Raw genomic sequence first — 12231 nt, 5'->3', positions numbered from 1 at the left:
GAAAATAAATAAATAAGGAATTTCAAAAGGCAGAGATTTGAATTCGCAAAGCAGAGTTTTGCATGCAAAACTCAATTTGCAGGCAGAACTTTGAATGGAAAACTCTCCCTTCAGGCAGAGTTTTGAATGCAAAACTCTGCCTTAAGGCAGAGTTCAAATTCTATTCAAAATTCTGCCTGAAGCCTAACTTTGCTATAAAACTTTGCCTTGCGACTTTTTTTTTTTAACTTTGCTACAAAACCCCAAACCTCATGATATTAGACGAAGGGCAAAAATTAAAGACCACCAATTTGAGCAGCAAAAATTAAAGACCACCCCAAAATAAGGACATTCCTGCGAATTGCCCGAGCGGCAAAGTATGTAACTTCCTCTTTATTTTGTGTGCAACCCACAAAATTCAAAGTGGGCTAACGGCCCAATTGTCCACTTCCCAAGCCCATCTTTTATATATTTATCTATCTGTACTATTTTAAAAACATGAATATAAATGTTGGTTGATCAAAATATTCTTTAACTATTGGTAGACTTATATACCCTTTTAGTCTAATTCTACCATATTTCTACTGACTATTTTAGTAAATAAATAAAAAAAGCATAATTGAAAATAGAGTTTTAATCAAATTCAACTTCCGAATCCCAAACTTACTAATTAAAGAATTAAGAGTATTTTCTATCACAGTCCTACCTATAATTCTTGGACACGCTTAAGTACAAAGGCAAGAAAAATAAATATTGAACGGCTTTGATAAGTTCTAATATTCCTAACTTACTCAACATACGTTAGGAATATTATCCTATTACTGCTACTAAAAAACATATGTTAGCTAGGAATATAATATTAGACTTATTTCCGTAAAGGATAACTATACTTTGTAACTCTAAACAAATTTCTCAAAAAATGAAATCAAAATATATAATAGAGGATACTGTAAGATGGAATAGTCCGAATTCGACTTGAGCAATTCTCAAGCAGTAATTATTTTGAACATATTTAATTTCTTTTCCGTATACAAAATATTTTTTTATCTTAACAATTTTTTAATAATTTGCATAGGATAAAGTCGTGCAACATCTAAAAAAAGGTAATGAAAGAAAAGGCAGGAATTTTCAGTATACGATCACTTAATTCCTAATATTGAATTCTCTTAGTCGTAACATATTTTTTATTTCGAAGAAAAGAAGAACAAATAAACACCGATGATATTAATATTTTTGTAAATCATTAAATAAATTTTTATAATTACAAATAGTATTATCTAATAATTTTTACTATGACTGAGATCGACTGGGAATAACGTGCAACTGCAAGTTTATAGAGACTAGTACCATATTAAAAGCACGAAGAGCAAAGAAATATTGTTTGAACATTTTGCCCTTCATTAAAAGATTCTACAATAGACAAAATTGTCATTTATAAATTTTTTTCAAATTAATATTTAATTATTTTACCTTATAAAAATATACCTCCTGACAATTGATACTTACAAAAAATTAATACGTGCATGTAACCAATTCTATTTCATCCAGAATTTTTCCTTTTTTGAGTTTACTTTTATGACACAATCTATTTATTTCCTTCTATAAAAAATTTATTTGGGTTAGCTCTGGAGTCCAAGTAATAGAAGACTGACGGAAAAGAAATTATGTTACTTATTTTGGCAAAAACTTCTAACCCTATTGGTGCCGCCATTATAGCCATGTTTAGTTTGAATTTGGGTAAAGCATTTCCGACACAAACATTACCAAATTTGTAAAGGACTCTAACTTAATGGTCCATGTCTAACATAAAAGATGAATACGTATCTACTTGATTTCAAGAGCAGCTTTTGAAGTATTTTACATGTTGTATCCATATTCAATTTTTCTATGCAATTTTTAACTTCATATTTTTAATTTTGAATGACACAAATTATTGTGGCTATTCATTCTGATTCTTGCCATGTAACTTCTTCTTCTTCTTCCTGTTTTTTTTTTTTTTTTTTTTTTTTTGGCTTCTTTTACAGGTTTGTAGTTTACCAAACTTGAAGACACATAAGCCTTTTTCTAGCTCTTGTTGTGATCTTTCTTTTTTCGTGCATTCTTTATTTCTTATGCTAGTACCTTTAGTCACATAACGAATTTGTTGAGTTACATAACTGAATATATTTTTGATTAATTTCTTTGTTGGTTACATTATATTGAAGCGTTTTTATTAAGCTTTTTCAGTTTTACGCTTGATGGAAATTGATAATTATAACTCGAGGGTTCTTGATTGTAGGGATTTTAAGTACTCCTTGTGCCATGAATGGGAAATCCGACGAGGCCAGACGCCTATCCGAAAGATTAAAGAATATTACAGATAAATTCAAGTGTTCCTTTTCAGTCTATAAACATAGATATTTTTATTAGCTCAGTCATTAGGTATGCTCGCCTTATTCAATCACATGGTACTCTCTTTTATTTGCTAATTACAATAACTTATACAATTCTACCTGCGTAAAGAGTCAAAGAAGTTAGGGTAGAAAGAGACTCCAATTTCCAGTATTCTACTCTATAAGATAATTCAAATAGCTATGCTTTAAGGCGTTCATGGTCAGGTTTGTGTAAAGGTCAGATCTTTGTTTTAATTTATTTTTATTTTTGTTTGTTTTGTATCTTTCGTTTCCCTTTGTTATGATTTATGAATTGATTTTTTGTCTAATTGAAAATCACGCGTATCTTTCATATATATGACTTTTGTGACTACAAAGTATTGGTGGAATTAATTTTCCTTTTTATTATGAAAGTGTTAAATATATTAACATTTATATGTTCTTTAGATTATATGAACCATAACGTGAAGATAGTATGAATATATTTTTTCATTTTTTTATTGGTTAAATATTTTTAAAAAATCATTTTTTTTTTTTTAATTGCAGAGAATCATAGTTTCAAGTTAGTCAAATTCGCTGCCAATTGATGATGTATAGTAGAGGTTATGTATGTATAGTTTAACTGGAGGATATATGGCTCAATTGTTAACTACGATGCATTAATTTTACTCCATCAGAGAGAATAGTATTTTCCAGTTAGTCAAACTCGCTATCAATTTATGATGCAATTTTTATTTTTGAATTGACTTGTTGGTCAAAATGTTTGCAATCATATATTGATTTTCTAATTTTGGGTTATTGTTGTTGGCCTTTTACCGTTTAAAAATAGATTGCACACCGGATATAATTGTAATTTAATTAATTTTTTAATATTTAGGAATAAAAATTTGATTAGTTTTTTAATTATTAGGACTTCAAAATCAACTGCATTAGGAGTTCTTTTTATTTCCTTTCAGGAGTTGGTGTCCTTTTTTATTTAGTAACTTTAGGCCGACAATGATTATCAATGCAAAATCTACCATGGTCACATATATAATGTACAAGTTTCTTCCCTAAAAAATCGATCAATTTACATTTCTTCTTGGTAGCGTCCTCAAAGTCATACGGGGGAAGTAGGATTCTTCATTTTCGGAGTTTTTCCATTCATCCACTTTCAATTCCTTTTTGGTTTATGTATCAATTTTCTTGTGTGTATTTGAATTCGAACTATACATAATTTTACCTTATATCAATCCTAATTTAATTTGTTTCAAATATTTAGGACTTTAAAATCAACTAAACATTAGTTATTAAATATTTCTTTATTTGAACTATATAAAAACTCTTAATATTTAGAAATTTAAATTTAAATAAACTTTACGTATATAAATTCTTTCCTTCTTAATATAATTTACCAAACTAATGCTAATTTGGTGTTTATATAGTAAACATTCTCCATATTTGGTGTTATTGTCAAACTGTGCATTTTACGATCCATAATCATTAAGCATCAACTAAAGCCTCTCTGATATATTTTAAAATATGCAAGAATTAAATAATAACATGAAAAGGAACATCTCAATGATTCCCATATTTCAAAACAACATATAACCATTAGCATAAAATAATTGTTCTTTTTGCGAAAATTGAAATACAGATAAAAAATGAGAGACAATATGCTAAAAGGGTGCAAAAACGTAATGTGTTATAATGGTTATGGTTTTGAAAAATATGAATCAATTTTCAATTTCAACTTTATTATTATACCACTGTTACAAAAATATTTGCATTAGAGTTCTTTTTATTTCCTTTGTGCACATTATTTAGTACTTTCTATATCAATGCAAAATCCAAGATCGGATAAAAAAAGTGTTCATCCACTTTAATTTTTTTGTTTGAAAAAAATATATCAATTATTAAATTAACTAAACAATTAACTTTATCTTTAACATGAAAAGGAACATCTCAATGATTCCCATATTTCAAAACAACATATAACCATTAGCATAAAATAATTGTTGTTATGTGATCAAATGAGAGATAATATGCTAAAAAGATGCAAAAACGTATTTAATGGTTATGGTTTTGAAAATATGAATCAATTTTATTTCAATTTATATATATTTTTTTCTTAAAAAAAAAGTGAGGGCCAAAAAAATATCCACTTATTAAATTTTATTAAGGGTTATGTGAAAGTCACAATATCTATTTAAATGTAATTTATTTTTTTTTTTTTTATATCCGGAGGGAGTAATATTTATATTATTTATTTTAAATTTTATCTTCACAGATAAGGGGCCTGTAAATAACAGAAGCTACTAGTTTTACATAAGAATCAAGCTTCATCATCGACACACTTTCGTAAGATCATAGTATAGAAATGGGTTTGAAAATTGGAGGCAAAATTGAAAAAGTGAACGGTAAAGAACTAAGTTATAGTGAATTCACTGAGAAATATATGGCTCAAAACCAACCTGTGGTTCTTACTGGACTTATGGACAATTGGAGGGCTTGTAAGGACTGGGTTTCACCTAATGGAAAACCTAATCTTCAATTTATCTCCACCCATTTTGGGAAATCCAAAGTTCAGGTAACATATTTGTTCTTCTACCCAATTCGTTTAAATCCCCAAATTCGGATTCTTTTTGCTTACTTGAATGAAAATTGTCTCATATAAATTTTATTAATCATAAGCCTTCATATAGGCACATAAATAAAGTATAGAAAATTGAACATTCTACTAAATCAACTATTAGACTTTTCCTTGTAACTAAACAACTAATTATTCTAGAAAACTGTAGCAGTATCAGATGCAAAATCCAACAACTTGCTGGTGATTTGCAGGTTGCGGATTGTGGGACCAGAGAGTTTACTGATCAGAAGAGAATAGAAATGACTGTTTCTGAATTCGTTGATCGTTGGCTTCGTGTTTCTTCTGATGATAATGGTGATAAAAGTGAATCTTTGTTGTATTTGAAGGATTGGCATTTTGTAAAGGTATCAACTTTGAGTCCTCCTAGTAATAATTTGTAGATAAGTTTAACACATGTAATAAAATTTGTACTATATCTTATGGTAGTTCCCTGCTGCTAAATGTAAAATAGCAAAATCAGTGTTTTTCTGATAACCGCACACCTCGACTAATTCAATCGGGAACCTATTGCCTCACACCAGCACAGGTACCGGGTTACTCTAATAGAAAAAATCAATGTTATGCTGTTTGTGAGTCTTTTTTGCGTCTTGTTGCTTCAGTTAAAATTCTTTCTTGAAGGAAACCTAGCCATCTGGATGCAGTCAATATACGTGCTACTGATCATTGATTTCGTAAAGCTTGTTCAACCCCAGTCGTGAAATAGTGTAGTTCTTCTGATTTATTCTTGGTGTCCAAATAAAAAGATTTGTTATTGCACACTATGAGCAATTGTGTTAAATGCTATAAGCTCACCTGAAGTAGAATGTAATGGTTTGTGGATAGTTATTTATATACAATCCTAATAATCCAAGTTGATATAGAAAATAAGCACATTATTTAGCACCCAGCAGATAACATATGTTGAGGGACTCTATTTTTGAGAAGCTTTTGCCAATCCCATTACTTCATTAATTTTCGTCGCTTAATTCTTTCACTATGATAATGTTTGTGTCAGGATTTAAGTAAGCGAATAAATCTGTTTTTCAGCATAGTAGCAGAGAAGTATAGAAATACAGTTTGCATGTACTTCTTCAGTTTTGTTTCCGTGACCTTATATTTCTGGATACACTTGTGTAACATAAGATGAAAAATTCACTCCATAGAAACTGAGTGAGTAGGTTACATAATTAATTGTAATTTTTCAATCGTAAATGTGAGATTAGGAGTTGCATTTTCTTCAGTCAAATGTTATATTGAAACTGTAAGCTAGGATTTGAAATGTGTATCTCCATCTTGTTCTTTTGTCCGTCTTTCAAAAGATGCCACTTACTCCAGCTTAACAGACTTCTTTTGTCCATTCTATCAAAAAATTTCTAACCTGTTTCTCTTGCTGATTTTGAAAATCTTGAACTTCTTTTTAGGAATATCCGGAGTATATTGCATACAGAACTCCCGTGGACTTTTCCGATGACTGGCTGAATTTCTATCTTGACAAATTTCGTATGCATAACGATCCTGATACATATAGTGAGAGAAATGAAATAAGTTGCTCTGACTATCGTTTTGTATACATGGGATCAAAAGGTTTGGCCACAGTCGCGGTAAATTCTTTCTTGTAAGACACGGTTGTTATTTTCCAGGGCTCTGGCTATAAATAGTTTGTTTTTCAATCAAATACCTAGTACTTTTGGGAAGTTTTTAAACTTTAGAAAAGGATACAGGAACATGGACACCTCTGCATGCTGATGTATTCAGGTCATACAGTTGGTCGGCAAATGTCTGTGGAAAAAAGCAGTGGTATTTTCTGCCTCCAAGTCAATATCACTTGGTTTTTGACAGGTGTAGTACATGTTTTGTTTTCTATGGACTTTCTTCTGACCCTTTTCCAACATTATTCCTTAGACTTTTGAAATGAGATTGAGTTGAAACTGTGAATGTCTCGAAAAAATTGTCTGGGTGACTGAAAAAGCAATGTACGCTGCTGAACTCTGAAGGTTCTAATGTCCAGCTCCAAACAGATGTACCATATCAACGCAAACATACAATCTTTAATGAAGTTTGCCAATATTTTATGATGGTTTTCCATATTTCACAGTCTTCTATAGATGACTGTCACAGAATATTAAAATAGAAGAACTATCAGTTTCTTGGATCAATGCATTACAAAAATGATGGAAAATTCAAATTCTTCACATTTGTGTGACAACTTTTATGTGAATTCCCTTTCATGTTGTTGTTGATAACTATTAATTTGTACTGCCACTTATTACTGGTTAAAAGAAGCAAAAGCTGCGTTGCATTGCTATAAGTAAATTTACTGAAACAGGGAAAAATGATGTTAATGGAACATATGAGGCTTACTATTTTCAGTTAGTTCACATAATTTATTCTCTTTATTGACTCAGGAATATGAAAAGTTCAGTAAATAACATCTTTGCTGATGTTTCTCAATCTAAATTTCCTGGATTTGAAAAGGTAATTTGCTAATTACTTCTTCATGATGTCTCTCTGGCAGTTTTTTCCTGGGATTCAAAATGTTATTTCAGTTAATTAGTACAGTATTTAGTTTTTGACTTCTATCATGAGCTCAGACTATATGGTGGGAGTGCACCCAAGAGGAAAATGAAGTAATTTTCGTGCCCAGTGGATGGTATCATCAAGTTCATAATCTGGTATTGTTGCTTTAATCAAATACATGATTATCTCTTACTTGTTATGGCCTGTGTTTCTTCGTAGAGTATAAATTATGTACCGCTTGTCATTCAACTGAAAAAACTTAAGTAGCTTACCTTGTATTAGATCCTAACTTCCTTCTTTTACTACACTGCTTTCTATAGAGCTGCACATATTTCTTTTGATGACAAAGAGCTGCACATATTTCTTACGGGGTTATAGTGCTAAAATTGAAACAAGTAAAGCTGCAATTTCCTCTCTTGAACTTTTAATCCTGTGTTCCAGAAAGGGATCTAATAGCAAAGTGGTTAATGTCCTAATTACATCCATCACACATTAGATAAGAATGAATTGCCTCGATTCAGATGAAATATCTTCGAAATATACTGGACATAACTGATTAAGATGGATATGTAATATACATATTTTGGTAACGGGATCTTCTGTCAATAATTTGTTTTGAATCTGTTTATCACAACGATTGACAGCAGATTGTGGAAAAAGAAGGATCCTTTTAATTGTCCTTATATGGTTGTTGGAAGGAAGATAAAATCCATCTTAGCATGTAATTAAGCTGAAAATTCATCTGAGATACAGCTTTCCCATATTTAATTCGAGGATCTATATCTATGGTTTGTATTTCTGCTGAATCCAAATACGTTACATGAATTGCAGGAGGATACGATATCCATAAATCATAACTGGTTCAATGGATATAATTTATCTTGGGTGGTAAGTGAAGCTGCTATAAAACTTACTTAGTAACCTTTAAATGAATATAGTGATTGTCTTCTCTTCAAAAACTAACCATATCTATACATGTGATATCAGTGGGATTTGCTTTTGAGAGATTACAATGAGGCTAGTGAATACATTGAAGACCTCAAAGGATGTGATGATTTTGAGGAGCTTTGCCAGCGAAATCTTGCTGCTAATACAGGTCTACCCTAGATTAATAAGTACAATAATTATCTTATTGTACTTGTATATTACTCCTACATAAATCTACCCGACCTATCAAAAAACTTATATGTTATGAATCTACCACTCTGCTGTTTACTTTTCTCTTTCTAGTTCTTTCGATATTTCTAACAATTTTGTTATTAGGGTTTGAGTTCTGATTGACAACACCAGCATCTTGACAACCCGGTTATCGTTTCCTTTTCTTTTGTAGGCATGAATTTCTACGACTTCTTCATCTTCATTGTGCGCTTTGCCTTTGCAAATGTAGTCCTACTACATACACTTGCCCATGGAAAGAACGAAACAAGTCGGAAACCATCAGAAACGATGCAGCAATTATATTTTAACCTCGAATCTATAAGAAGTATCGGTGTGAAAATGAAACCCGTAAATGCAGAGAACAGACAAGGTGTTTTACTTGATTTAAGGGGAAACTTGGAGGATCACTCGTTTATAGAGCTCTGTGCTGCTGTTGGAAAAACATATGAATTGATACATGGCCAAAGTGAGGTGACCCAAGCAGTATCGCAGTGTAAAGACTTGATAGCGTTTAATTTCATTAGATCCCAAGTTCAGAGTTCTGAAGACCTAGTTACCTTTATTGATGATGCTTTGACAAAATTAGGTAGTGATTTTTCTGGTTAGAAATGTATGTTTACTCTCTTGTTCTTGGCAAGGTAGTAGCTTGTTATCCATAGGTATAATCTCAGGTGTATTATCACCCTCTTTTACATGTTTATGCTTTCTAAATAGTGTTGGCACTATGCCTTTTCAAATTAAACGAAAACATTTATGTTTGTCTCATGTAATCTGCCAAGTATCATCTATGATGATCTACTACTTTTTTTTTCCTTAAATACCTGAACATGTTGGAAATGGAAACATTCCTGGGTTTTACTTACAGCAGTCATGGTCTGGACTTTGAAGCAGCAGTTAGTAAGATCGAAAGTGAAGTATGACATTTTTTTCTGTTTATGAAGTTAAAGGAAGTGTAAGAAAAGTAGCAACAACAATATCTACGCTTCAGTTTCAAACAAGTTGGGGTCTGGCAATTGGGAAAGTAGCAATTGAGGGCAATTGGAAAAGTAGCAATTGGAGAAAATAGGAGATACCATTTAGTTTAGGGGTGACAAAAGTAATTCTTATTAACACTTATTAATAAGAATTAGACGGGTTGAATTATGATTCGCTTTTTCTCCCATTTTAGTCTTAACTCATTTCCGCTCAAGTAACCCCCATTTATTAATTCAGCATATTTTGACTAACCCAAGTTGCTCTCATTCCGACAAGATCAAGGATTCTTTTATCTAGTCTGGAACTAAGCTTGTGTAGTTGAGCTTGTCAAATTTCATTTCTTAGAGATATTCTAATAAATGGGCTCAAACCGAGTCCGGAGCCAAAATGGCTTCTTTTTACAGCCATTACACAAAAATGGTATGCCTTTTTTTTTTTAAACCAAAATGGGTATTTCGTTGGATAACCAACGAAATACCCGCATCTTACTGTTCATACCCGAATTATTTCAGTCAAATTATTATTTTTTTTTGTTTTTTTTTTGCATTTCGTGCAATGTTGCACGAACTGCAACAAAATTTCTTTTTTTGTTTTATTTCGTTTTTTATATGAAAAACGAAATAAAAAAAAAAAGAAATTTTGTTGCATTTATTTTAATACTGTTCAACGAAATGCAACAATTTTTTTTTTTTTTATTTCGTTTTTTATATGAAAAACGAAATAAAACAAAAAAAAAGAAATTTTGTTTTTTTTCGTTTGTTTAAACGAAATGCAACAAAAATTTTTTTTGTTTTATTTCGTTTTTTATGTGAAAAACGAAAAATTCTTTTTTTTTTATTTCGTTTACACAAAAACGAAATAGGAAAATATAATAATATTTTTTTTTTTTTTTTTTTTTTTGTATTTCGTGATACTACTAACGAAATAGCATTAATTTTTTTTTTTATTTGGTTCATACAAAAAACGAAATAGGATAAAAAAAAAAATATATTTTATCCTATTTCGTTGGACTACCAACGAAATAGGACAAATTTTTTTTTTTTATTTTAAATGAAATAAAAAAAAAATTATTTCGTTTACACAAAAATGAAATAGGAAAATATAATAATATTTGTTTTTTTTTTTTATGTATTTCGTGATACTACTAACGAAATAGCATTAAATTTTTTTTCGGCGGATGATTTTAAAAAAAACATAAAGCAGAGGGGAGTTGGACTACGACACTGTGAACTGTGAGGCTTGAACTACGATGCTCTCGGATGGGAGGGGGAAATCGCTCACTCGATAATGAAGATGGACGAGATGGGAGAGGAAGATGAAGATGAAGATGAAGACGATAGCATTAGCGTCATTCCTGAGACTGATGAAGATTAGAATATTTACATTAATAAGATATCGTTTATATTTTTAATGAAGTCGGATTTATTTAGTTGAAATTCAAATTGAAATAACATTGAAAAATGAAAAAGGTACAAATACAACACTTAACTAGCCGACATAACAACGAAAAATGCTTATGGAAAATCATCTTCATCGGACATTTCGCGATCCGAGTTCCAATCGGGGGTAACATATAACCCCAATCGTGTCCCTCCAAACGCAACCATCGCAAACGCATCCTATTATTTTCTTCGCGAATGCGGTTCAAAGCAAGATTCAATTCTTGGGGTGATGTGAGTGGCATGCCTATTGCACGGCGTTTTGGACGATGTAGGCCACGACTTCTTAAATCGGTCTCAATATTATGAGCTTCATCCGTGCGGTAGTTCCATTCTCTCCTCATCTTGCTAATGTATTGTCTATTGTAGCGCTCGCTCGGATTAAGCGAGTACTCAAATTCACGTTCCAAAACCCATTTCCTACCCATTGACTCAAAAATGTCACTCGGGTGATACGTCATCGTCGCGTTGCCGGAAGAATGGATTCCACGATGACATTTTGAAAGAGTTTGTTTTAGCGTGGTGAGATGAATGAGGTATTATGGAAGACTATTTATAGAAAAATACATGGTGCGTAAAGGTCTAAACCCCACATGCAATTTTCGTATTTATTAAATATTTTTGTTCATTTCTATTGGTTCAATCGATTTCGTACGAGTATTGAATAGTTGTCAAAATAATATCTTTTACATTTCGTGACTTAATTTGCGAAATTTTTTACTTTTCTCCGCTTATAAATATTGTCCTATCTTTACCTATGGTATATCCTTCGTCTTTCAATTTTATTTTATCCATCTCATATCTTTCATCTATTGTTTTTCTCTTATCTCTGTTTCATATCCTTCAACTTTTATTTTTTCTCTCATATATTTCATAAAAGATGACGAAACTCATGTTAAAGTGTATTTATTTTGGGGTGGTGAAGTTGTGTATGAAGCGAGTTCGGTTAGATACAACCGTGGTCCCGAAATAGGGCAAAGGTTTCCAATTTCCCTAAAATATGATCGCCCGCAACGCGTCTTAAGGAGTAAAATGTTCGTAAATGATCCTGAATTGTCGGTGGTTATAACCGGACAATGTCCAAGTTCATTTACAGCCGATGGTTCACCAATTTATGGTGAGATGCCAATTACGGACGATGAATCTTTATCGTCATTTCTTCGTTGTCCTGAGATTTTTA

At 31.3% G+C, this 12231-nt stretch overlaps 1 protein-coding gene across 2 annotated transcripts; it reads left to right on the top strand.

Moving 5' to 3' along the window:
- The first annotated feature begins 4612 nt into the window (after positions 1-4612).
- Positions 4613-9455, top strand: LOC132055956 (arginine-specific demethylase JMJ20). Of its 2 annotated transcripts, none has more exons than XM_059447990.1 (9): positions 4613-4920; positions 5175-5327; positions 6384-6546; positions 6684-6759; positions 7368-7437; positions 7554-7634; positions 8311-8367; positions 8467-8575; positions 8810-9455. In XM_059447990.1, the coding sequence occupies exons 1-9, from the start codon at positions 4711-4713 to the stop codon at positions 9241-9243; spliced, it is 1353 nt and encodes a 450-aa protein (XP_059303973.1). In that variant the 5' UTR covers positions 4613-4710; the 3' UTR covers positions 9244-9455. The 2 variants fall into 2 exon arrangements, with proteins under 2 accessions (XP_059303973.1, XP_059303972.1); XM_059447989.1 differs by having other exon boundaries at positions 6684-6801.
- The last annotated feature ends 2776 nt before the right edge of the window (positions 9456-12231 follow it).

This window comes from Lycium ferocissimum, chromosome 5, assembly GCF_029784015.1.
Source record: "Lycium ferocissimum isolate CSIRO_LF1 chromosome 5, AGI_CSIRO_Lferr_CH_V1, whole genome shotgun sequence".
NCBI lineage: Eukaryota > Viridiplantae > Streptophyta > Magnoliopsida > Solanales > Solanaceae > Lycium > Lycium ferocissimum.
This window is presented reverse-complemented; position numbering and strand designations above follow the sequence as displayed.